The 26,328-nt window shown below is 36.8% G+C and overlaps 1 protein-coding gene across 1 annotated transcript; it reads left to right on the top strand.

The window, feature by feature from the left end:
- The first annotated feature begins 11,520 nt into the window (after nucleotides 1–11,520).
- Nucleotides 11,521–25,755, top strand: gpr146 (G protein-coupled receptor 146). The gene is made up of 2 exons (XM_073838630.1): nucleotides 11,521–11,813; nucleotides 22,946–25,755. The coding sequence occupies exon 2, from the start codon at nucleotides 22,988–22,990 to the stop codon at nucleotides 23,987–23,989; it is 1,002 nt and encodes a 333-aa protein (XP_073694731.1). The 5' UTR covers nucleotides 11,521–11,813; nucleotides 22,946–22,987; the 3' UTR covers nucleotides 23,990–25,755.
- The last annotated feature ends 573 nt before the right edge of the window (nucleotides 25,756–26,328 follow it).

Genomic DNA, 26,328 nt, shown 5'->3' with positions numbered 1-26,328 from the left:
TTTTCCTCCATGAAACTCAAAAAGAGAAACTGTTTTTAACATTGTTTTTATTAAGATTTATAAATTATCTGAAAGCTGAACAAATAAGCTTTCTGTGGATTTATGGTTTGTTAGGATAGGACAATATTTGGAAAATCTGGAATCTAAGGGTGCAAAAAAATCTAAATATTGAGAAAATCGCCTTTAAAATAGTCCAAATGAAGTTCTTAGCACTGCATATTACTATTGCTATTAAATTACATTTTTATATATTTATGGCAGTAAATTTACAAAATATTTGCATAGAACATGATCTTTACTTAATATCCTAATGATTTTTGCCATAAAAGAAAAATTGCTAATTTTGACCCATACAATGTATTTTTGCCTATTGCTACAAATATACCCGTGCTACTTAAGACTGGTTTTGTGGTCCAGGGTCACATATTATATGAGATATTATAATCATTTCTGAAGGATCATGTTACACTGACGACTAGAGTAATGACAGCTAAAAATGTAGCATTGCCGTCACAGGAATAAACTACATCTCAAAATATAATAAAACAGAAAAAGCTATTTTAAATTTGAATACTATTTCACTTTTTCCCACTGGATCGTTTGTTTCAAGCACAGGCAAAAATAGCAGCAGACACAGAGGATTAGGCCGCACCTGCAGCCTGAGACGGGCAGACAGGACCTGCCTCATGTGGGTCCCTCAGGCTGAAGCGTCCCAGACTGATCTGACAGGGTGACAGGCCTCAGCATGATGGCAACCTAAAATAATCACACAATGTCTCCACATGTGTTCTTTATTGTTTTACTCTCATTAGAGGTGTTTGCTAAGGAGAGCGTCACTTTTACTGTCACTTATAATTAGTGTTCAGGATATGAACAAACCACTATGTGTCAAATTCTACCTGACTAAATGACTAAAACGTACGATGAGAAATATGCACCAATAAGAACATATCACTGCAGTTTCCAACAGAAATGAACACAAAAGGTGGTAAAACAGCATTTTCGTACACAGTTATGATCACAGCTCCATATGTTTTGTTTTCCAATCGTAAAAAAATTGCTTGGTAGCTCAGCAGCAGAATTGGACTTAGGATGTGGAATCCTTGGGTATGAATCCCATGAAAAACATAACTCACGATGAAAGAGCTAAAAGATGAGAGATCGAAAAACAAGCTAAAACGGCATGATTGCAATTGCATTTTTATGTCACATTGGCTTTTGTTCATACTATCAGGGGAGACACGTACAAAACCAACATCACATAAAACGTACCATATGTACATTCATCTGTTCACGGGAAAAAAACGAACACTCTTTTAGCGCCACTCAGTGGACATTTCACATTGCATATATCATGAAACTTACATGGCAGTACGTATTCCGTATGTTGCACAATTGTCCCAGATTCTGAGTTTACAGCTTGCAATTCTGCCTTTTTCTCAAAATTTTGCATCTACATCTCTGACATTTTTTTTCCACCACAGAATAAAACAACACAAACAGTAATGGACAATTCTGACTTTTTACTACAGTTGATCCTTCGCAAACCGCCTGCTTGATAAGCGATTCTGACCAATCATAATGCCAAATCTGCCAATTTGTCAGACAGAAGAGTAGATTAACTTTGGTGGACTTGAACTTGACAAACTTCGTGTATTGACGTCTTTCTGCGTTTAAAATATAATACGTTTTAATGTTCATTCATGTTTTATTCCTGCTTTAAGAAACTAAGAAAAAATGATCGGTTCACGTTTCGATTGATCTAATAAGGCAATACAATGATCTGTCACGGCACATTAAAAAGCCACAAAAAGATATTTAGTGTTTGAAATTCTGGTAACACTTTACAATAAGGTTCATTAGTTAAACATTAGTTAATGTACTAACTAACATGAACTAACCATGAGCAATACATTTGTTACCGTATTTACTAATCTTCATTAACGTTAGTTAACGAAAATACAGTTGTTCATTGTTTGTTCATGTTAGTTCACACTGCATTAACTAATGTTAACAAGATTTTAATTATGTATTAGTAAACGTTGAAATTAACATTAACAAAGATTAATAAATGCTGTATAAGTGCAGTTCATTATTAGTTCATGTTAACTAATGTGGTTAACTAATGTTAACTAAGGAACCTTATTGTAAAGTGTTACCGAAATTCTTTTAAAAAATGACAATAAATTTGTAAAATTTACACTCCATACACCATAATAATGACAAAGCAAAAACCAGATTTGCAAATTTGACAAATTTATAAATAAAAAAACACTGAAATAAATACATTGCATAAGTATTCATACCCTTAACTCAGTGCACCTTTACAGCCTCAAGTCTTTTTGGGTATGATGTGACAAGCTTTGCACATCTGCATTTGGCAATTATCTGCCATTCTTTGTCTCACCTTTTCACCTCTCAAGCTCTGTCAGTTTGGATGGGGGCTGGCAGACATTTTCTAGAGTCCTAGTTGTTCCAATCCTCTTCCATTATGGATAATGCTTCTGTGAACCTTCAATGCAGCAGATTTTTTTTATTACTCTATTATTTTTAATACATTTGTACAAATGTTAAAAACCTATTTTTTGCTTTGCCATTATGAGTAGGGAGTGTAGACTGATGTGGGGAAAAAAAGTAATTTAAAGTAGTTTAACATAAGGCAGCAACATAACAAAATGTGAAAAAAATGAAGGGGTATGAATAATTTCGCAAGGCACTGTATATATATATATATATATATATATATATATATATATATATATATATATATATATATATATACTAGTGGTGGGCCGTTATCGGCGTTAACGTGCTGCGTTAACGTGAAACTCTTATCGTGCGATAAAAAAAATATCGCCGTTAATCTATTCTCAAATTTGGGTTGGGAGCTGGGTCTAAACTACGCAAGCTATGATGACTTTCACCTTGATAGTTTAACGCGGATGTATACCGAAGACTATAGAATATGGTCGCGCATTTAAGTCTCCTCCGCCAAAACACAGACGGGATCGCGTCGTCCTCCATTCATAAAAACCGAATCTACTATAGCGAAATGCCAAGTAAATTCGTCGTTTTTTGTATTCATAAATCAAATGTTGGTCAGTCACTTAATTCAAATCGCAATATGGACTAGTGTATGTGAAAACTGAAATGCAAAAAGACCGTTTTAATATGAATCCGATATGTTCCGTTTGCCTAGCTGTATGTATGTATTGCGGAGACGAGCTTTTACTACACGCATACTGAAACACACGTGACGCTCCCGGTAATTTTTGGCATTTTCATCTCACATGAACAGATAAACTCAATCTCCAAAACTGCTGTGAGTGTCACTTTTACCGTTTCATTTGAGAAAACTAGCATCATATCATACTGTATGACACAGAAACTTCACGGCAACCTGTCAAAATAAAAGTACGGTGTAACATGTAATGGGCTGGGTAGCTGTTGACGTTAAAAAAACACAATCTAATAGGTAGAAAAAATAATTTCATTGTTAGTTAGTTAGTAAACACAAGTACATCTAATTGAACATAATTTATTTTCATCAACAAATTATCATAGAACAGCTTTATGAGCTTTATGATCCATTCTCGAAGACTTTAAGTCATTATTTGGGTAGCACACATGTTCTGAATGCCTTCAGCAGAATTCAAATTAGCCATTTTAATCTAGATTAATCTAGATTAATTCCAAGATTTAATCTAGATTAATCTAGATTAAAAAAATTAATCTATGCCCACCCCTAATATATACACACACACACCATAGCAAAAGCTTCAATATTGTTGCCATTTTTTTCTTAAGTAATTGTAATAAGTGGCCATGAACTGCATTATTTATTATTTTTTACTGTTCTCAAAGGTCCACGTATAATGTTATCAAGATTTTTACATTTAAAAAAAAAAACATAATTAAGAAGTAATAGGCTATTTTCTGTCTTGTTTTGACCCCCCTCATCAGAACGCTCTGTTTGAACAGGCGTGGCAGATTGTAGACTCGGAAGTAAACGCCCACTGCTATGATTGGATAAGAGTTGTGTATGTTTGACAGCATACATCCTTAGATGGATTGCTAATGCAATTTAGGTCAAAAACGCATAAATACTCAGTACATATCAGTACATAACGATCTGTAATAACAGACAAAGCAATAGTGATCACGTAATAAAAACAGTTACTCACACTTGTGTGGTGCGACATTACTGACGGATCCACTATAGTTGGCACAGCATTGTGTTTTAGTTTCAAACTTTCTGAAAGTCCTTTGTTTGTGCACCTTTAAATCATCCATATTTTTGGTTTGTCATTAAGGATATTTAAATGGACAATATATGTGGACATAATGCCTTATAAAATCTAGAAGAGCACAGGGGGAGGGCGGTTTATCGTGTGTCAGGGGTGAGGAAGAGTCAAGCTGTCCATGAACCTAATCTGTGCCCCAGCGTAATGGGTTTACAGAGGAATACACAGCCTAAAAGCTTAAAGAGGCATGTGAGGAGCGATCAGATGGTACATTGTTGGTAAATGTGGACAGAAGTGTTTGTGTGACAACTTCCATCTCAGACAAGACATTGTAAAAAAGCGTGTCTGAAGTTTGAGCGCCACTGTTTCTCACTTGGGTGCACAAATAAAGCTGCATACAAAGACCACGCCAACTTCGCCCAAACCGGACGCCAAGAAGATAGCATCAAAGGCCACAGTTATGTCTGATCTCTCTCCTCAGGAAATACCAAGGAAACATCGGCCTTGCCGTGGGAGGTGATTGTATTCTCTAGAGCTGCATTTAGATCCTCAAGATCCCTACGCAGAGTTCACTGCTCCCTACACAGAGAGCAGGGAACTTCAGAATTTGTTGTTAAATATCTTGCATTTAAAGACTGATATTATACAGATATTGTGCAATCATGTATGACCCTGGTTCACAAAACCAGTCTTAAGTAGTACAGGGATATTTGTAGCAATAGCCAAAAATACATTGTATGGGTCAAAATTATTGAGTCATTAGAATATTAAGTGAGATCATGTTTCGTTAAAATATTTTGTACATTTCCTACCATAAAACTTAATTCTTGATTAGTGATATGCATTGGCAATTACTTAATTTGGACACCTTTAAAGGCAATTTTCTCAATATTTAGTTTTTTTTTTTTTATCCACCCTCAGATTTCAGATTCAGACCTCTTGGTCCAGGGTCAATGGGCATTGCTCTAAGAAGAACAAGTGAGATTCTGTCACAGTAATAACAAGGACTTTCAATAATTAAACTGGCCATATGTCCTGGTGAACTGTAATTCCTTTAGAGGAAGGTGACAGCGGGTCAAAACTTCACTGCACTGTCCTGTGACTTCTAGGAAGAGAAGAGATTTGAGAGCTTGGGGATAAACAGTGATTTAGTTTTGCCCCTGTTTTCTCTCTATCCATTTCTCTCATTAATGTCTGTCAAGTAGTTTAACAAATTCTGGCCTCAGCATTTACAATGTCCAACCTGCACAAAGAAAGAATTACTCAAAAATAATTTAGACCAACTGCACAGCCAATAATGTGCCGAATGACCTCAGATGTAACTGCGATTATCGCTGAACTGTAATCAGTCCACAGCTCACAGAAAAACAAACATTGACCTCACTCTCAAACATACAGTCCACAGCATAAAATACTGTACAGTTACTGAACTTTGGCAAAATCCGATAGATCAAGAGGACATGTTCAGGCCCAACTAAAGTCGGAACAAGCCTGACATATCTAAAGCCTTATATGCTTTCACACTCGCAGAACAGTTTTTTTTTTTACTTTCCATTCAAAGAAACCTGAAATAGATATAAATACTGTTTCCAGCAGCACAAGTGTTTTCAACATTAATAAGGAGAAGAAATGTTTCTTAATAATCAAAACAGCATATTAGAATAATTTCTAATTTTAGTAATTTTATATTGAAATAATATTGTGTAAACGTAGAACCAGATTGCAGAAAACAAAAGTATTGACCGCGTGTACTCCCCATGTTTACATACACAACACCGGGAGGTGCAGCCGTTTAGAGGTCATTACTGGGTTAATGAGTCACAGAATAAACCGGTATTTTGAAACTGATATGTGAATGGTGCTTTACCGGTAAAAATATGGAATGTGTTTCCCTGTGCAAACAGCGCATTTTTGTATTTACCATTAATCATTCCAGTAATTTGATGGCAATTTACTGGTATTCCTGTGTAAAAAAGTTGTGGCTCGTGTGAAGATAAGGATTTAGTCTGTGCATTTAGCTATTCACACCCACCATCCAGGATCAGATAAAAATATCATGTCCTTTTATGGCAAAGCAAAATGCAGAATACCTGTAAACATATGAGTCAGTTTCCCATAAATGAACTGACGCACAAATGACAAATTATTTTCAGAAGAGGGCGGCTTCCAGTGAAATCCATGAAAAGTGTGGGTCAGTTTATGGACAAGAGGAAATCTAAATATACACACTACCAGTCAAAAGTTTTTGAACAGTAAGATTTTGTTATGTTTCTTTAAAGAAGTCTCTTCTGCTCCCCAAGCCTGCATTTATTTGATTCAAAGTACAACAAAAGCAGTAAAAAAGTGAAATATTTTCACTATTTAATAAAACTGTTTTGTATTTGAATATATTTTAAAATGTAATTTAGTCCTGTGCTTTCAAAGCATCTATACTCCAGTCACATGATCCTTCAGAAATCATTCTAATATTCTGATTTGCTGTTCAAAAAACATGTATTATGTTAAAAGGAGCTGAGTAGAATTTTTACAGGTTTCTATGATGAATTGGAAGATCAGAGAACAGAGAACAGCACTTATCTGAAATAGAAATCTTTTGTAACATTATAAATGTCTTTATGATCACATTTGATAAATTGAAAGCATCCTTGCAAAATAAAGGTATTATTTTCTATTAAAAAAAAATTATACTGACTCCAATCCTTTTAATTGTGCTGTTAATATTGTTTAAAGAAGTTTTTTTATTTCAGAAAAATTCTGATCTTTGGATATTTCTATTCATCAATGAATCCTGAAAAAAATTACTCAGCTGTTTTAAATATTCAAAATAATATAAATGTTTCCTGAACATAAAATAATCATATTACAATGATTTCTGAAGGATCATGTGACACTGAAGACTGGAATAAGGATGCTGAAAATTTTGCTTCAATCACAGGAAAAATGTACATTTTGAAATATATTTAAACAAAAAAACATTATTTAAAAAGTGTGCTTAAAAACAGTCAAATAAATGCAGATTTGTTAAAAAACATTAAAAATCTTCCTGTTCAAAAACTTTTGACTGGCAGTGTAGTGTATATATTTTAGATATTTTATAAATTGTTTAAAATATTTTATAAACTTTTTATATCCTATCATATGCAAATAAATGCTTATGCTTATTTCAAAGTCACCCACTGTCTTTTAAAAGAAATGGGTTTTGTTTCTCACCTTCCTCTTCGCATAATGCCGTAATGTAATCATGAATGATTCTCAACTCTCATCTCATAAACACGTGCTGCAGGCGCTGTCCCACCAGCATGCATTCATTAAGGATTAAACATAAAATACTAATTCTTTAATACCACACCAGCAGGTCGAATGAAACTACAGGTCGTGTCATTTATTACTTTGGATAAATGTGAATGCAGCACAGTTCAGAAAAGGATTTGTGATTTGCAAATCACTATTATAAAAATCTACATCAAAAAGTATTGAACCAAATTCAGGTCACATTAAAAGGGGCACAGACCTCTAATATCTCTGCTGCACGAGGGTCTGAAGTAGAAGGTAAAGGACTGTAAGTACTGCAAACAAATGTAGGCATGTCTCTACATCTCTACGGTTTTTAAATTGAATAGGATTACACATCTATGCTTCATTCTTTATCTGCATTCCTAACGTTGCAAATACTGTTGCTCCTGTGATGGCAACAAGGGGAGGACGCAAAAGTTCACGTGGTTTCGAGAAAAGGATAAAGTGGTCACCATTAGTGGACACGGAAGTAGTTAACAGTGGTCATCGCATAACCACAGCACTCTGCCCGCAGGATAATCTCTTTCCAGAGGCTCCACAGAGCTGCTGAGTCAAAGGATTGTCTATCTCCCAAGAGATTTTCTCCATACCACCCAAAGAAAGCAATAAAATGCATTTATCCTGTAGGTTTTACCTTAATCTGCAGTGTCATATCTTGTTATAAGTTTAAAGTACTGTCAGAAAATTGTAAAAATAAAAACTATAAATGGAAACTGGCAGTGTACTTAATGCTCCAATTCACTGATTGATAAGTAAATGCCATAAACACGGAAGTTGGTATTCTAAAAATAAAGTAGTTATCCTCAAACATTAAGGTAATTACAGGCTGTTATAAAACGTCTCTTCGGCTCTCTGTGGGTCAGGGTTTCAAAATGTGGGTCATAAACAGGGATGTACTTAGAGCGGGTTTCACTTCTCATAATCTTTAAGCTTCTTTGCAAACTAGTCACATTATGAGAGAGACTTACTATGAAAAGTTCAGGAAAGCAGAACTGCAAAAGACTTCCCTCCAGTTCTTGAAAATGAGGTGAAAGAGGAAATGGATCTACCATATATGAAATGAATACATCATCTAAAATGCTGATTAAAGGTCTAAAAGACTAAAACTTGCATTTTTTGTTTGCATTTATCCTCATTTTGTGGGATGTTATGTTGTGTCAGGAATAGTTAAATTGTGCTGGTTATATTTAGTTGGTACACTGTAAAAAGTTTTCACCAGTTTCAGCTTAAAAACTTTAAAGTTAAAAATTTAAGTTAAATCAACTCATTTGATTTGAGTTAAAATGACTTTTAAGCTGATTCAACTTAAAATTTTAAGGCAGCTGCTGAACTTAAGTTTTTAAGTTGAATCTGGTGAATTTTTTTTACAGTGTATTCTTGTTTTGTCTAAATGTACTTTAATGTTATAATATGTAAAGCGACTTAAAGGAGAAGTTCATTTCCAGGATGAAAATTTCCTGATAGTTTGCTCACCCTAATGTCATCCAAGATGTTCATGTCTTTCTTTCTTTAGGCGAAAATAAATTTTGGTTTTTGAGGAAAACATTTTAGAATTTTTCTCTATATAGTGGACTTCAGAGGTGGTCAGTGGGTTGAAAGTCCAAACTGCAGTTTCAATGCAGCTTCAAAGGACTTTGTACCATCTCATTTAAAAAAAAAAAAAAAAAATGTTATATACTTTTTAAGCACAAATGCTTGTCTTGCACTAGCTCGACCTCAAGCATTGCATAATCACGCACTTTCAATGCAGGTGGAACTACCAACCCAGCGTTTACAAAGTTAACGTGCGAAGAAAGTCAAACACCTTTTACAAAAAAAGGTAAAACAACTATGTTGGACAATTTTGAAGTTGGAGGAGAAAATGGCGAAGAACTAACTGCGTGTGAATTTCCAATGTGATTACACAATGCGTGAAGATGCGTATGTGCATCGCAGAGCTAATGCAAGATGAGCATTTGTGGTAAAAAGTATCAAAAAGATTTTTTTTAAGAAAATGACAAATCTTTTCGCTAGATATGACTCTTATTCCTCAGCTGGGATCGTGTAGAGCCCATTGAAGCTGCACTGAAACTGCAGTTTGGACCTTCAACCTGTTGACCACCATTAAAGTCCACTATATGGAAAATTTCCTCAAAAAAGCGTAATTTATTTGCGACCAGTGTTGGAAAAAATTACTTTTAAAAGTAATGCATTACAATATTGCGTCACTCCATGAAATAGTAATCAATTGTGATACTTTTCCATACTTTTTATGAAAAGTAATGCATTAGGTTATTTTTTTCACCTGAAAAAAAAAAAAAAACTTGCTTATTTGTTTTTTAATAACTCCAAAAAAAAGAAAAATAAATTTTTGTATGCGTTTTTTTTTATATTTGTCAAAATTCGTACTTGCTACCGATGCGAAAAAAGAGAAAATTGATCCCAATCTGCATTTTTTTATGACGGAAGAAAGTTTCGGAGGCATTGTGTAAACATAATTGAAGCAATGTGAGGTCGTATTATTTTTTAACGTGTGAAAATTTTTGATGAGAATTTCAGACGATTTCTTACAACACGGGATAGGAGAGATGTCACTAAATAAATGGGAAAACAAAGTAACTTACTTAAAAAGGTAACTCAGCTATTTTCTCATAAATGTAAAAGTAATGCGTTAATTTACTAGTTACTTTAAAAAGTAATCTGAAGAAAGCCATTACATTCTGAATGATGCAAGGGTGAGTAAATTATCAGGAAATTTCCATTCTGGAAGTAAACTGCCCCTTTAAACACTGGCTGAAAGTTCTAGAAAGTAAAGTTTGGCTGCATCCAAATACATATACGTCCCAACTTTATAGTAGGTGAATAACAGCGAAAAGAGTATGTTGAATTCACAGTATTCATAAAAACAGCAAAAGGTACCTACTTCTGGTAAGATTATGAAGTGTACATCTGATGGACACTTTACCAACCCATGAGGCCACTGGAGAGGAGTTGTGAATTGCAGTAAAGAGATGCAAATGATGCTGGCACATGACTATGACAACATGATGAATGCAGTAGTCTGGACTGAATTTATACACAATTACTATGCAGAACATACTTTTTAACAATCATGGAGTAAATAATTCAAAACAAGTATATTATTCAAAAAGTATGCGACATAGTAATATTATATCAGTAACTCAGTCAGGTGTCTATTTCATAACAGTGTTGTTTGTTTTTTTTCTTTACACTTTTTTTAGTTTGCAAAAAGAAAAAATCACTACAGATTGCAACTGTAGGTATCGAATAACCCATAGGCTAAGCAATATTCTGCATACTGGGGTATTATAAAAATCTAAACTATACTAACTTTACAATCATAAGCATCATATTGAAGTTTGTTTGTCAGTCTCTATATTCTGATACACTTGTTTTCTTGAGGCTTTTCTACCAAATAAACCCGACCTGAGTTTATTGTCTATGAAAACAAAATCAACTGCAAGTAGGTTAGTTTCCTCATCCAGACTACCGGTGTAAAACGGTCTAAATAATGCAGCGGGATCCGTAATCCTCTGACCTGCAGACTCAAAGCTGCTTTTGTGGCATGTTTTTGAACGCGATAGTGAGTGAGTGTGCTGTTGAAAGTTGCTGCGTGCCACCCCTCCCTCCGCTACACTCGTCCAATGGCAATGACTGCGAACTGAGCGAAATTACGAATTCTACTATGGCTAGGGCTAAGCTTATGAATATTAAAAAGGTGGCGCTCACGTGACCTCCACTGGCAAAGGCTTGAGTCATGCATATGAATTACCCTACGCAGGCGTTGTTCGGTAACCTTCCAATAGGAAACGCTCGTCTCATGAATATTAATTAGATACACACGCCTTTGCGGTGTCACCGTCCAATAGAGAAAGTTTGCGTTATGAATATTAAAAAATGAGGTTTACCATAGTAGGGTTCAAAATTGTGCAGTCGGGCCTCTTGAAGAGGACTGTGGGGGAGGGTCACGTGACGTGTGTACACACTGTAGAGTTCAGCACCACTCGAATCGTAGTAAGATCATCAGCGTCCTCCCCTTTCCAGAACAAGCTTTGACGGACCAGAGACGAATATACCATATGCAACTGTGTTTACGCCACATATCGGCGCCTTGATCGATCGCATTTTTACTTAGTTCATTTCACACGAGGTCCTGGAAGTCTAGCTACCGATTTGGGAGCTTTTGTCAAAGTATCCGAGGAGAAATGTCAATGGAAATACAGCAGAACCCGATGCCTCCGTAGAGCTGTCTCAGTGCCAAGAACTGGTCCTCTGGTGAGTAGGTTAGCCAATACCTCCCAATATTGAGTTCAAAGTTGTTTTTAAAGTAGCATTTAACCCGCTGTGTTTCCTCAGCAGTGATGGGAGAGCTCGCTAAATAAATCAGATTCGTGTTTGACACTTTTTAACAGTTTACCGCTCGAAGAGTGGCTTATTTGTGACAATTAAGTCAAAACTGCAACATCAGACAGGTTAAACTCAAACGTGTAATGCCCGGATGAAAAACAAACCAACGATATTCACTCTTCAGTCAAACAAACGCATCTTTTCAGACTTTAACCTGCTGTATGTGTACAAAAATGCATTTCAAGGTTTGTTTTGACATTATGAGGGAATATATATATATATATATATATATATATATATATATATATATATATATATATATATATATATATATATTTGTGTGCGTGTTTATACATTTTGTGTAATTTTAAGTGATATTTTGGGTCTGGAAGGGTTGTGAACATCCTGTAAGCATCAACAGAGCGTTTCAGGAACACGGTGTATCTTTACATTTTAAACACTACAGCTTCTCGATTTTAATTTTTATATTAAAAATAAAAACAAACCAGGGTAGTGAGTCAGTTAAGTAATAAACAAACAAATGGTGGTAACTGATTTTAAACTTGAAACAGCTGATGTGAAGGTTGCTTACTTTTATTGACTTATTAATGAACCGTGACCTCTGAGTAGAAAACCACTGTGTTCTAGTGTAATATTTACTGAATGTAATCCAAAACGTATTTTATTTGCATTTAAATAATTTGTACTGTATGTGTTTAGAAAGAGCAGCAGATTTTGAGATGTTCAAACATTAATCCCATTAATTTTGTATCAAGGAACAAAACAACTGGAAACGCATGACCATGATGTTTTCATTTGCCTGAAGTTTAGTCTCATACGATGACACATAGGGTTATTTTGCAATATACCTGTGTGCAAATGATGTTGCTGGGAAGTGACATCTGATTTCTTTTTATTGCCTAAACAACCGAAAACCTTAGGGAGGCTACGTTACCATTGGATCAGGTCCATGTAGGACTTGTAAGAGGATGGCAGTGTGCCTGTGCTTTCTGTTGAAGATCGCAGACGTCATATGAGACAGCTGAGAAAAGCATGCCTCTTTGCCTAAAGACACTAGTGAGCCCTTTACTCTCTAGCACGGTCTGGACTGTCCAGCTGGACATGAGAGGATTACGTAACCTGTTATCCAATTTTTTGTCAACTTTGATCTTTCATGTTCTTTTCAGTCCTGATATTTCATTTCGCATATTTGTAATGTTATCAATTGAATGCAAAATAAGTCTAGGTATTTTTATATAAAAATACTGATCTGACCCCAGTAACCCACAGTGTCGCTATTCAGCATTGCGTATGCACCAAATTATAATGCTCACCAGCAGTGATGCATAATCAAATCGTGCTGTGCAAATGCACAAGTAAGTTTGTATAACCAGGAATGCTCTTGAGCTGAGAATTTGTTTGTCTTGGTTCAAGACTGCCTAGTGATAATCCATGCATGCGGTACGCAAACACCCAGAGTGATCTCTCCTGCTGATGACTTTACAAAGAAGCGCTGAGAGAACATGCCGTCCCAGGGGTCAGGCCAGCTGAGGTGCTGTCAGGAAGGCTAATACAGATATGTGTGCCGAAGGTTTAATTGAGACGTTGTTTGGTGGTGTTTCACAACTCCTTTTGCTTGTAGGTGGTGAAAAGCAGGTAAGAATGAATGGTGCTGCTGTGGGAGACTAAATCAGGTCGAGGCAGTGTTGAATAAAATTACTTGTCAATGGCGAACACGAAAGGTCTCTCTGCAACACCCACACTTGCAAGCCAGACAAACTTTAATTAGGCACTTACACGGTTGGGTATCCATTTATTAATTTTACATGTTCGGCTGAATATTAAATATTTTTATTTGAGTATTTATGAGGCACGCTTTGATCTCTGTACCATGATGACCACTACTTGCTACAATTTCTGCATGTTGCAATTGGCAGAAATAGGACTGATGAGTAAAAACACTACACATTGATGGAGAGGCACATGCATTTACTCACCTTCATGTAGGGCTGTCAAACAATTAATCACAATTAATCGCATCCAAAATAAAAGTTTATGTTTACATACTATATGTGTGTGTACTGTGTATATTTATTACGTATATGTAAATACACACACATACATGTATATATTTAAAAAATATCTATATGTTTATATATTTATACTTGTATACAAATTAGATTATATGTGACCCTGGACCACAAAACCAGTCATAAGGGTCAATTTCATGAAATTGAGATTTATACTTTCATCTGAAAGCTGAACAAATAAGCTTTCCATTGATGTATGTTTTTTTTTTTTTGCGAAAATGTACATAAGACAGGGAACAAAACATAAGGCACAACCATCATTAATACTGTAAATAATCAACAAAAATATTATACTTACAACATTATAGCAAAAATAAGGGAAAAGATAAAAAAAAACACATACACAAAGAGCAAGAATCAACAGAGAAATATCAAATAAAATATGTTACAATAATAAATATTTGGAGATAGAGAGGCAAAGAGTTTTAGACTTTCGATTTAGATTTTTAAAATACTTAAATGTATGGTTTGTTAGGATAGAGATATTGGCCGAGATGCAACTATTTGAAAATCTGGAAAGGGTGCAAAAAATCTAAATATTGAGAATATCTCCTTTATAGTTCATAATGTCCAAATGAAGTTCTTAGCAATCCATATTACTAATCAAAAAATAATTTTTGATATATTTATGGTAGGAAATTTACTAAATATGTTCATGGAACATGCTCTGTACTTAAAATCCTAATGATTTTTGGCATAAAAGAAAATACATTGCTACACATACACAAATCTAACATATCTTTCCTTAATATATACATGTATGTGTGTGTATTTATATATATATATATATATATATATATATATACATATACATACATAATAAATATACACAGTACACACACGTAGTATGTAAACATAAACTTTTATTTTGGATGCAATTAATCAAGATATCGTTTATTTTTTGCCATGCAATTTTGTGTAAAAAAAAAAAAAAAAAAAAAATCCTGTTAAATTTACAGTAAAAAAAAAAAAAACTGACAGTTGTTGCCAGAAATTTTATGTGAAAGAATTTGATGACATTGTTTCTGGTATTACATGATATGGCATATTGATAATCAGTGTAACATAATGCTAAAATAATGCAGTAAACATTAAATAATAAGATTGTAACACCTAATGTACATTACTGATAAAAATTAAAACTAAAAAAAGTAAATTAAATATAATTGATAATATAATTAAATATAATTGTATGTCATGCAAATAGTAGTATAGTATATATATTTATTTATTTATTTATTTATTTTTACATTTAAATTTAAATTTACAACTGCATATATAGTGAAAATAATGCAGTATTAAATAATTTACACTTTTACACTTTTTCCCCCTTTTTTCACTTTTTTTTCCCCCTCTGGATTATTATTATTTTTTTAAATGTCCCAAAAAAAGAAAAGAAAATTAACATTTTTTTTTTTATTCACTCATGTTTTTTACATGTAGTACTAGATGTCTTTACATTGTAATTAATAATCGGATGATTAAATGTTTCTACCTGGTCTCATGACAAAAATGTACCTCTAGGCGTGAAATACGAGCTAATAAGTTTATCACTGCTGTTTTCAACAGACATGAACACTAAAGGCAGTAAAACTGCAAGCACTTGCAATTGGTTTCGTACACCAATTGAAGAATTGGCGGCACAGAATTGGACTTAGGATGCAGAATCCTTGGGTACGAATCCCGTGAAGAACATGACTCACGATGAAAGACCTGAAAGCTGAGAGATGGAAAAACAAGCTAAAATGGCATGCTTGTGATTTGCATTTTTGCATCCCATTTGTAAGTTTAGATGTAGTGCAGATGGTACATTATTTTAAAACACCACAGAGCATTAGAGTTATAGCGCCACTCAACGGACATTTCAAGTCAGAACTGTGGTGAAACCTACAAAACCAACGTCACATAAAACGTATGTACGTTCATCTGTTCCAGAGAAAAAATCAAACACACTTTTAGCGCCAGTCAGTGGACATTTCACATCGAATATGTCACGAAACGTACATGGCGACACGCATTTCGCTTCTTCCGGAAAAGTTCCCAGAGGTACATTTTCGTCATGAGACCAGGTTGACATCTTTATGCATTCTTCTATTTTTTGTTCTTCCTCTTAGTCTGCTTTGTGTTTCCTAAATCCTTGCAGCTGAAACACAGAAGTGAAAAATCTATTGTAGCACGACATGATTTGACTGCAGAGTGCTCAGTCCTCATCTTCATTTACTATTCATTACCTAAACCCTCGCAGCATGCACGCACACACAAATCTCAGAAAATGCAATCATGTGACATCGCTCAGCCGATTCTGAGAATTTGCTGTACATTCCAGCGGGGATATTAGGGGTGTGGAGCAGCCCTCTTTTCATCTGCTGGGCGGTGGGTTGACTTCGCTGAAAGTGTCAAGTGCATTGAGTTTTACTCCCACAACACCCTTCATCCACATGCACGGTCAGCCAAGATGCCTTGTTGTTTGTGTGAGGGAGGTAGAATTAATAACAGGGGTCATTGAGAGGTACAATGTGCGGCGGAGTGGATGGACACTTACCTTTGTAGGCGTGCTTGCTCATGTATGTGAGCCATGAGCTGCAGGTGTTAGAACGCCTCCCGAATTGACACGCTTTAGAGCAAGCCGTGATGTCAACTACCTTTTGCACCCATTCAGGAATGCTTCAGTCTGCCAGCCTAGACAGTGTTTTGTCATGGTCTCTTGAAGGAGACAAGATGCTGCAAAGAAGGGATGTACAGTAAGGATGAGCAGGATTGTTTACTATATTTACCAGCAAGATGATTGCTATGATTTATTTTTAGATTAGATTTTTTTCCTGATCTAAAAAAAAATCAACTGATGCTTCAGAAGGAAACGTGATGCATTAAGAGCCAGGGGTGTAAACTTTTAAACAGAATGAAGATGTGTACATTTTTCTTATTTTGCCTAAATATTTTTTCATGTAGTACTGCCCTTCAGAAGCTACAGAAGATACTTGTTCTCCAGAAGACAAAATGAGTTAAATTTACCCTGATCTTCAAATTCTCTTAATGCATCATTTTACTTCTTTCCTTCATCAGTGACAGTTTGAACCTTCTTTAATAGTTGCATTTGAGTCTTTCAGTTGTCCTAAATGGGCTAAAATGGATCTCAAAATCATACAGTCATTGTTGGAAAGGGTTCAAATACACAAAAATGCTGAAAAACCAAAGAATTGGTTGGATCTGAAGGATTTTTTCTGAAGAAATTAGTAGTTTAACTGTTCAGGGGCCTCATTTATAAAGACTTGCGTAGAAACCATCCTTGATTTTATCTAAGAACTTTTCTGATTTGATTGTAAGAGCGATTCAGAGAAAACGAACGTACCACGAAATCCATGCGTACGCCAGTCATTCGGTTATAAATCACAAATGATCGTGGAATTGTGTGCAGCTGAATGTTCCGCCGACGAAATGCCCCTGCTTAATTAATTAACATATAAAATGAGCTCATTCCTAAAGCAAAAACTCCGTGACAATGGCAAGTAAAAAGGAGTGCAAGAAATCAAATTATAGTGAGGCTGAACTATCTGCAATACCAGGCATTACCACAAGGAAACGGTCGTACGCCAAGCTGGAATCTGACGTGGAGATAAGTACTTTTCCACGTCAAAGACGGTTTTTATAAATCTGTACTTTGACGTGGATTTGATCGTACGAACACTCTAAGATCAAATCAGTGAGTAAGAAAGTTTTATAAATGAGGCCCCAGGACAAACAAGGGACTCATGAACTACTATCACTAAAAAAAAAAAACATGGTCATTTATATAAATTCAACTATTATTTTCTCTTGTGGACTACATGTAAACATCTTTTATGTGAAATGTCTTATTCAGGTCAGTACTAAATAAAAAATAACATGTATTTTTTTTATGATCCCTCTTATTTTAGTAAAATAATTAACATTTTGTAGATTCTGCAAGGTGTATGTAAACTTTTGACCTCAAGTTCTCAGATCAAAATGGTTCAGTGAATGAGTAAATACAGATGCTTTTAACAGTTTTCTACTGAAACTCAGCAGTGTACTGCCCTTATTTGCACTATTGGTTGCCATGGTCACAGAAAGAGGAAGGAAGGAACACAGGATAATGATTGTTTTTAAGTGAGAGATAGGAACTCAGGTAGTGGCTAGTCTTTGCTGCTCTATTGTGTTTGCTAGAATACCACTGAAGTCCATTCACAAGATATTTTGTTTCTTTGAAAGTAATTCATGTGGAAAAGCCGACATGGCCTTGGAAGCATTATGAAGTCAGACTTTCACACCTGCCCTTTAGAAACCACGTCTTCACATCTTGTTTTCCCACGGTAGTCCTTTTCTCCTGTTCCCGAAGTGCAGCCAACAGGATGAATTTCTTGCCAATGAGAAAAACAGTTTAGCTTTTACAAGTTGTACCTCCAGACACATTTAAGTACAGACGTGAAGATATATACTAGTAGTTATATACCGGTTAGACCACAACATAAAGTGCTGCGTGTACATGCAGAGCAGTTGATGCAAAAACTTGATGGCTCGCTGTAGGTGTATGACTACAAGGTGAAAAGGGTAAATGAGTGTCTCCACCCTCTAGTGAGAGCCATAGAGAGGCAATCCGTAGCTGCCTGTCTCCAGGCTAAAACAGTGCTCTGTGACTGTTACGTAAGCAGACACAGAAACGCTCACTCAACAGACATTATATCTGCTTAGATGTGCTCAGCATTGTCTGGGAAAACTCCAGGTCTACCACCAAATACATGCTGACATGCACACGAAAGCCAAAGGCCTTGTTTCAGAAAGTTAGAGCTGCAAAATCTTTCTGTTGTTCTCAAATAATGGGGCTCATTCATGAAACAGAACAAATTGTACAAAGAAATGTACAAGGTGGCAAATTTGTACAAATTCATACAACCTCACTCGTGCGATTTTGTACAATTCGCTATTTGTGTAGACCCCAGTGATGGGTAGGTTTAAGGGCGGGGTTGGAGTAGGTCATTCGTACGAATTCTTGCGAATTGGGGAACTCGTAAAATATGGATCAGGTTGGCTCCTTACCATGTGCATTTTGTCAGTAAAACCGGTTCTATAATCAGTAGTAAATCTCCAACACATGCTTTCAGATAGAGCAGCATTTACAACACAGAGCCGTAGTTCACTGAAAAGCTACAATATCGATCGCAATATCACGTTCATTATCCCAGATGATTTAATCACGCGATAATGAAATGGATGCTATCGCTCTGCAATAATAACAGCTGTTTGCATAGCTTCTCAGTGAACTATGGTTCTGTGTAGTAAATGCTGCTACATCTCAAAGTACCACTTTTAATAACATGTTTTTAATCCAAACTCACTTCATAACTTAAGTCGAGTGTTTGAAATAAATCCTTCTGTTAGATGATGTGGCTTCTTTATTGGAGATTTACTACTGATCACAGAACCGTGCTTCCCTGACAAGATGTGCATGACAATCGCAGCTTTTGCTTAATCGCGATTGTGATTTAATTTCCGATTTATCGTGGAGCCCTACTAGTGATATGTTATTGTTGTGGATCAAAGCTACCAAAGTGTCTCAGCTGGAAAAACGCTGTGCCACCAAAGCGTTCTCAAGTGCTACCACCTGGCCGTTTTTCAGTAGAAGCACCTGGCATTTTTTCAGCTGGCTAAAAATGCTTTGGTGGATACACGTTAATTTAATATTTATTGTTAGCCATATGGCCTACTATACTGGAGCCAAACCTGAGAAGAAAGTCCAGATTATTCCACTGTGTTTCTGGACAAATAAATTCCATAGTTGATGAATGATTGAAATGCATTAACATACACATTTAACTATCAAATATGCTGTTTACGAACCGTTTGTGAATCTAGAGGAGATGCCTAATCCCGAATTAACATAGTAAAGACAAATAATTGTGGCTAGCACACATTCTCATCACATATGCTCAAGGAAACCCAGATTCAAATTTGACTTTTTCCTCTCTTTACTGTCTTTTAATTAAAAAAAAGTCCAGAAAGCCATTTAAATTAAATAAAACAATAATGTAGCCTGTGAGTAATCATAGGCTAATATGAAAGTGAGGCTTGTGTTCAGGGTAGTGTTGGGCGATATGCTCAATTTTCATATCGTCCTATCATCAGCCTGTGAGATCGCCGATACACGATACTATTGTGCTAATTTATTTAATAACATGTACATGTGTCAATATGTAATAAATTCCTTATTCGTTTTGTAAGGGTAGTGCATGTGACTTGTGACACAGTTGTGCGTGTACAGAGCGCTGACGGTAGTTTACTTTCGGTTTCATTCTTTGCGATCTTTAATGAGTGGTAAATGTGCGTGCCTGAATGTAAATGAATGTATCTTTCTTTACCCGTCATATTGCAATAATGTTACCGCTGTATGTCTGATTGTTGTCATCAGTTCATGCTGTAGTTCAGTTCATATAGAATGAGGAGAAACTGAGGAGATGTGCGTGTAATTCACGTGCGTATGTTTAGCGCCATTTTATCACATCGTAAATCTAGTTAACGCATACAGATGTTACTGAGGTGAATGTTTATGTTTACTATACAGACAGATTCTGATATATCATATTTAATTCAGCCTAAACCACATTTTACTACCTCTGTTATCCTAATGACTGTCTACACTTAAGTCTACACTTAATCTATGTACACTTTATGATGAATAAATCTCTTACCCATTTTCACTGCACACATCTGCGGCTCGACGCAGCCACTGTATGCTTGTGTTTATGCAAGTTTCTGAGGCATTAACCGACTCTCCGCGCCGCATCGTTAAAGTTAGGTGCGTTTTTGATGGATAATAATAATAATCGTCTTACTATTATCAAAGCCATCAGCAATAGGTGATATCTCTCACAATCGTCGATACACAATACTATCGTCTATCAGGACAACACTAGTTCAGGGAGAGCGTTATGTCATTATGTTTTAATGAGTGGACTGCGGAGCAGTTCTCTGCATGTGCCCATGGTGTGACCTCACCCTGAACTCAAACCTCACACTGTGCATCCACTGCACCCTTGACATGTCACGTCTCATGCCATGAATCTACATGCCTCACAGTCTCACAGCTGAATTTTGCCATCCTTTAGTCACAGCACGTGCATTGTCATGCCCAAGGTGCTGAGCTGTAGAAGTGGATCCTATTGTTATGGAAAGAAGTGTTTGATGACATATAATGCTGCTCCTTGTTTTGGTACAACGTGAACCTCAATGGCACGTGGTAACTGGGGTGAAATCTTTGGATTTAGGGTCTTGCTGCCCAGTGCAGCATATTGTGCTGAGTTTGATTCAGTCTGTAAGATGCAATGAAGTGGAAATAACATTGTTTCTCTAGATCTAATGGTCATGCCATGCCTGTGCTGTGTATGCATGGTTTCAGTTTTCTTCTCTGTATGATGGTATAAAACAACATCAGGATGGAAAGCCACTGATTAAAAATGCCCAGAAAGGATGGAAAATGCTAATATTTAGCATTACAGATGCCCTGTCTCATAACAGGAGTCTGTACATATCTATGTACCATATTACATGATTAGCTATGTCTTGCAGTTTTAGAAAGTCAGCACAAAAGTCAGAATATTGCTTAAATTTTGCAGTATTCCAGATCAGTATGTTATGTTGCAAACTGCAACTCCATCTGCTTTTAATAAATGCTGTTGTAGATCCGGAGCTGGTGGGGGCTGTAGAGAGCCTGATGCTATCAGATCAGTTGTATAGAAAGACAAGTCATGTAATTATTTGGTGCACCTTTAAAATACAATTTTAATTAACAGCTGGTCTCAGGAGAGTGTTGTTTGTGAACTGTCTATCTTGGCAAGGGGTGTCAACAAATATGTACAATACTGCTCCTGGAGATCCACCTTCCCAATAGGGTTGTGACGATGAGGAAATTTCTCCACCGGTTAATCGACATGTGACAACACCGGTAATACCGGTATCACCGTGGGGGTGGGAGTTTCCTCTTTTTTTCTGCTTTTAAATAGCTTATAAATGCGTGCGTATTATACTTTCACTTTCAGTTTTGCGGGAATTAGCAATTTGGCGTCAATTGTTTGAATGGACGACAACGAAACTACAAAAAAAAAAACTTTGAACCCAAAATATTGCCAAACAGGTGCTTTTGCATTGCTTTTTGACACTAAATCGTCCGCCATTCTCTTTCTGTAAATTCGACTCCTCTCGTTGTGATGTTTTATTAACAAATTTCGGGAGGAGCTCGCATAGATAATTAACACGGCCAATTCACCATCAGCAATTATACTCCCTATCCAAGCACTACAAGAAAATCCCTTTAAATAGCCAAGCAGTCTTACCTTCATCATCTCTTGTTTTCAGCATCCCTCCACCCCCCACCCCCCGTCTCCTCACCTTCAGCTCGGGGGAGCGCTTATTGGGTTCGGACCGAATGCCGAGCTCGGAGCCCTCTCCCGTACAGCACGCCAAACACGCTTAACTTTTACGCTGTTTATTACATGTAAGCTCCTCACGTGATAAATGAAATATGACGCATTGTAGCTATGTTCAGTTTTTAATTATAGTGCATGCTCTCGTCTTAAGTAAATTATTTAGAATGATATTTTCCATTCAATTCAAATAAATATTTAATAAAAAAAAGAATACTTAAAAAAAAAAATGTGGAGACGGTGTCACGGTGGAAAAGTGATGTCACCGGTGTTGCGTCTTAAAACCGGTAACACCGTCAACACCGTCTATCGTGGCAAGCCTACTTCCCAACAGAGTTTAGCTCTATGCCTAATTAAACACACCTGAACCAGATAATCAAGATCTTCAGGATCAGTAGAAGCTCACAGGCAGATGAACTCTGCAGGAAAGTGGCCTTTAGGAGCAGGGTTGGACACCTCTGATCTTGTCTAGGTTTTTTTTTTTTTAATTCAAAACCAAAGCAATCCATTAATACATTGCTCATATTCTTTTTTACAGCTGATTCCGAAAGAAGAATCGGACACCTTTGGAAATCTAGAAATGTGGAGCTGCATGGTTTACAATGAGACCGACGACAGCGTGGACCTCCGGCTCTGCCAGGACTTTGGACTCATCCTGTCCGTCTTCTCTCTGGTGTACCTCATCGTCTGCTTTCCAGTGGGGCTGTGCTACAATGCCCTTCTGGTGGTGGTCAATCTTTCCAATAAGGTCACCATGACCATGCCAGACGTCTACTTTGTGAACATAGCCATTGCTGGCCTGGTGCTCAACTTGGTGGCTCCAGTAGAGTTGCTGGGGCCTAGTTTTACACGCTGGCCCATGTGGGAGTACAACAACGAGCTCTACATTACCCTTCTCATTCTCTTCAACATCTCCTCCCTGGTCATCATGTACTCCACAACCTTGCTCAGTCTGGACTATTACATCGAACGGGCTCTTCCGCGCACCTACATGTCCAGTGTCTACAACACCAAGCACGTTTGCGGCTTCATCTGGGGCGGCGCTGTCCTCACCAGTTTCTCTTCGCTGCTCTTCTACGTGTGCAACCACGTCTCCACTAAGATCATCGAGTGCTCTAAGATGCAGAACAAAGAGGCGGCTGATGCCATCATGATGTTCATTGGGTACGTGGTGCCAGCAGTGGCTGTGCTTTATGCGTTCGTCCTGATCCTCCGCATCAGGAAGGAGTCTACCCCCTTGGACCAGGACTCTGGGAGGCTCGATCCATCCATCCACAGGTTGCTGCTGGCCTCTGTGTGCATGCAGTTTCTTCTGTGGACTCCGTACTACATGACCTTACTGGTGCACACAGTGGCTGGAGCTCCCGGGAGCCATTCCAACAGGCAGCACCTTACCACATACTTCTTCCTGAGATGTTTATCCGAGCTGCTTGCCTTCTGCAGTAGCTTCGCCATTCCCCTCATGTATAGGCAAATGAACAAGAACTTCTCCCATAAACTTCAGCGGCTTCTAAAGAGGCTGCACTGCGGAGACCAATCATGTCCTCACGAACACTCAACAGTACAGCAGGTGGTCACATGAGGGCTCGTGTCCAGTCAGACCTGCTTCTCCCTCACTGGCACTTACTCCGAATTCACAGAAGTAGAGCCAGCACATGAACATGGATATATATATTGCGTGCTGAAAGGAAGTATTTTGCTCACCACAAGGAGTGGTATGTGTCTCTGTGAAATTGTGGAACCTCCGTAACACTTAACGACTTAACTTTATTTGTCCATCTCTGTGGTGAATGGGCGACCAAGAAGAAACCACTAAGTGCTGTTTTTGTGTAAGCTATGTCTATTCTTTAGGTTCTGGGGCCTGAGGAAATTCTCTACCCATCTGATGGTCCTTTCGGTGGAGGGGAAAATGTTGAACGTTTGTAATCTGTTACAGGATATGTGGCATAGCCTTCTAATGTGATGCTTTTAGACCAACCTATTCCCTTTTAGCTCAAGGCTACATTTCGCACCAGGCTCTCTGTGTTGTGATCCACAGCAGCATAAGCTCTTCAGTCTGGATTGAGTTTTCTGGTCACACTTTCCATAAAACCTCTCTGGTAGACGCTAGTAAACGCAATATAATTACCTCAATTTCACACACCAATGGGCATTACATTGGAATGGCCTAACCAACTTTTACAGCACTCAGAAATAACTCAATGAGACTGATATCAGGGAGCGGGAACAATTGTGTGTGTTTGTGTTTATGTGTGTGTGGTTGCGTGCTGGTGGTTGTGAGTGTGAGTTCTCGAGTGCTTGCTGCTAAGGTGATGTGCATCATAACTGCACAGCTGCTCAGCCATATTAAATCCAATCAAATGTGTATAGCTTATTAAGACAAAGCTATAGAAATGATCTACTAGACAATGGATCACAGTTTTAAAGTCAAATAGTTAGAGATTTAATCTTTATTCAATACCTTTTCAATCATTAGTCTGTTACTACTGTAATTATTATCTATGCACCATGAGGAAGTGGTTAACAATTTAAGTTCTGAGATGTGAATCCAAGTCGCACAAGTCCTTTTGATACAGTTAAACATATTTGGTTCCATGTAACAGCTCCATGCAGTAGATTATTTGGTGAAACTGCTCCCATTTGTACTGGAGCATACAGTTTATTTTCTGAACGTATTGATCGGACTTCAGTGCTTCTAAGCGATGAATCACATTGGGATAACATTTCCTTTCTGATGTGCATATCCAAAAGAGATAGCTTTTGTTGAGATTAGTTGCATGAATGATTTCATTGTATGCATACATAGAGAGATATGCATCAATGCTCTGAGTCTGAGAGAAATTTGTAGACCTTTCCAGAAAATGATGCTCAGAGGCAAGATGAGAAATAGTACAGTTTAAGCTAGTAAATGGTGTGTTGTTATCGAAAATGTCTTTACTCTTGTTTTATCCCGAATCAGTGGATGCAAAATTGGTATATTTTTGGAGAGAAAGCACTGTATGTGAATGGACGAGTGAAGAAGTGTCATTTGAATCCACTTATGTATGCAAGGGAAAGAATGTATTTAAATAAAGTCACAAAGAGGATTTAAATCAGTTAGCCCTCATTCACAAATGATGAAACGGCATCACGTCGCAATGTTATGGCTGTTGTTAGCGTGCTAATGCCAGTATGTATCATATTAAGAATGTGTATATATTGTACTTCAGAGATTTACTGGAAAAAACAGACATGCCATTTTAGATTACAGTATTATTTTCTCAGAGATTTATTTAGATACTAAAGTGTCAGTCATCCTCTGTCCCATACTGAGTCAAAGACTTGTTCAATAAACTAACATGAATATAATCCTGCTTGGCTCTTCATTGATTCCCCACATCTAAGGACATCGCAGCTTTCCAAATGACAAATGATGAAGCTTGTTTTGGTTCGTGTCTACAAAACAGGTATGGATGACTACACTCACTCATTCATACCGAAGAAAATAAAATAAATATAGTTTATGCCACTGATGCCAAAACATATTTTTCTTGCTTGGTGCGAGCCTCAGAATAGTGCCAGGCCCCAGGAGCACAAACCACACTGAAATGTTCTTTGGCAGAAAGATTTTGTTTAGTTGCCCATCTGCAGAGCAGCAACAGCCACAGACGTTAGTCTTTTGAATCACATGTTCTGCTTGTTGTTCAATTGACAGCTGCCTTAATTTCCAAAAAAGTCATTTTGTGGCATAATGAACTCTTTCAATGAGTTCAAGTAACTTACCAATAAGCAAAAATAATTACTGTTACCTTAGAGGTTTTCCAAACAGACACTCGCATAATTTGTTGAGTCGATGTTTCTGCTGTCAGCCTGAAACAGACCATTTTAACATTGCCATTACGTATAAAAGTCAAACATTTTTGTTTGCAGTTTAAACAGGAA

The sequence above is a fragment of the Garra rufa genome, chromosome 1, assembly GCF_049309525.1.
Source record: "Garra rufa chromosome 1, GarRuf1.0, whole genome shotgun sequence".
Classification (NCBI taxonomy): domain Eukaryota; kingdom Metazoa; phylum Chordata; class Actinopteri; order Cypriniformes; family Cyprinidae; genus Garra; species Garra rufa.
The sequence above is the reverse complement of the archived record's forward strand: the minus strand, read 5'-3'. Positions and strand labels throughout refer to the sequence as shown.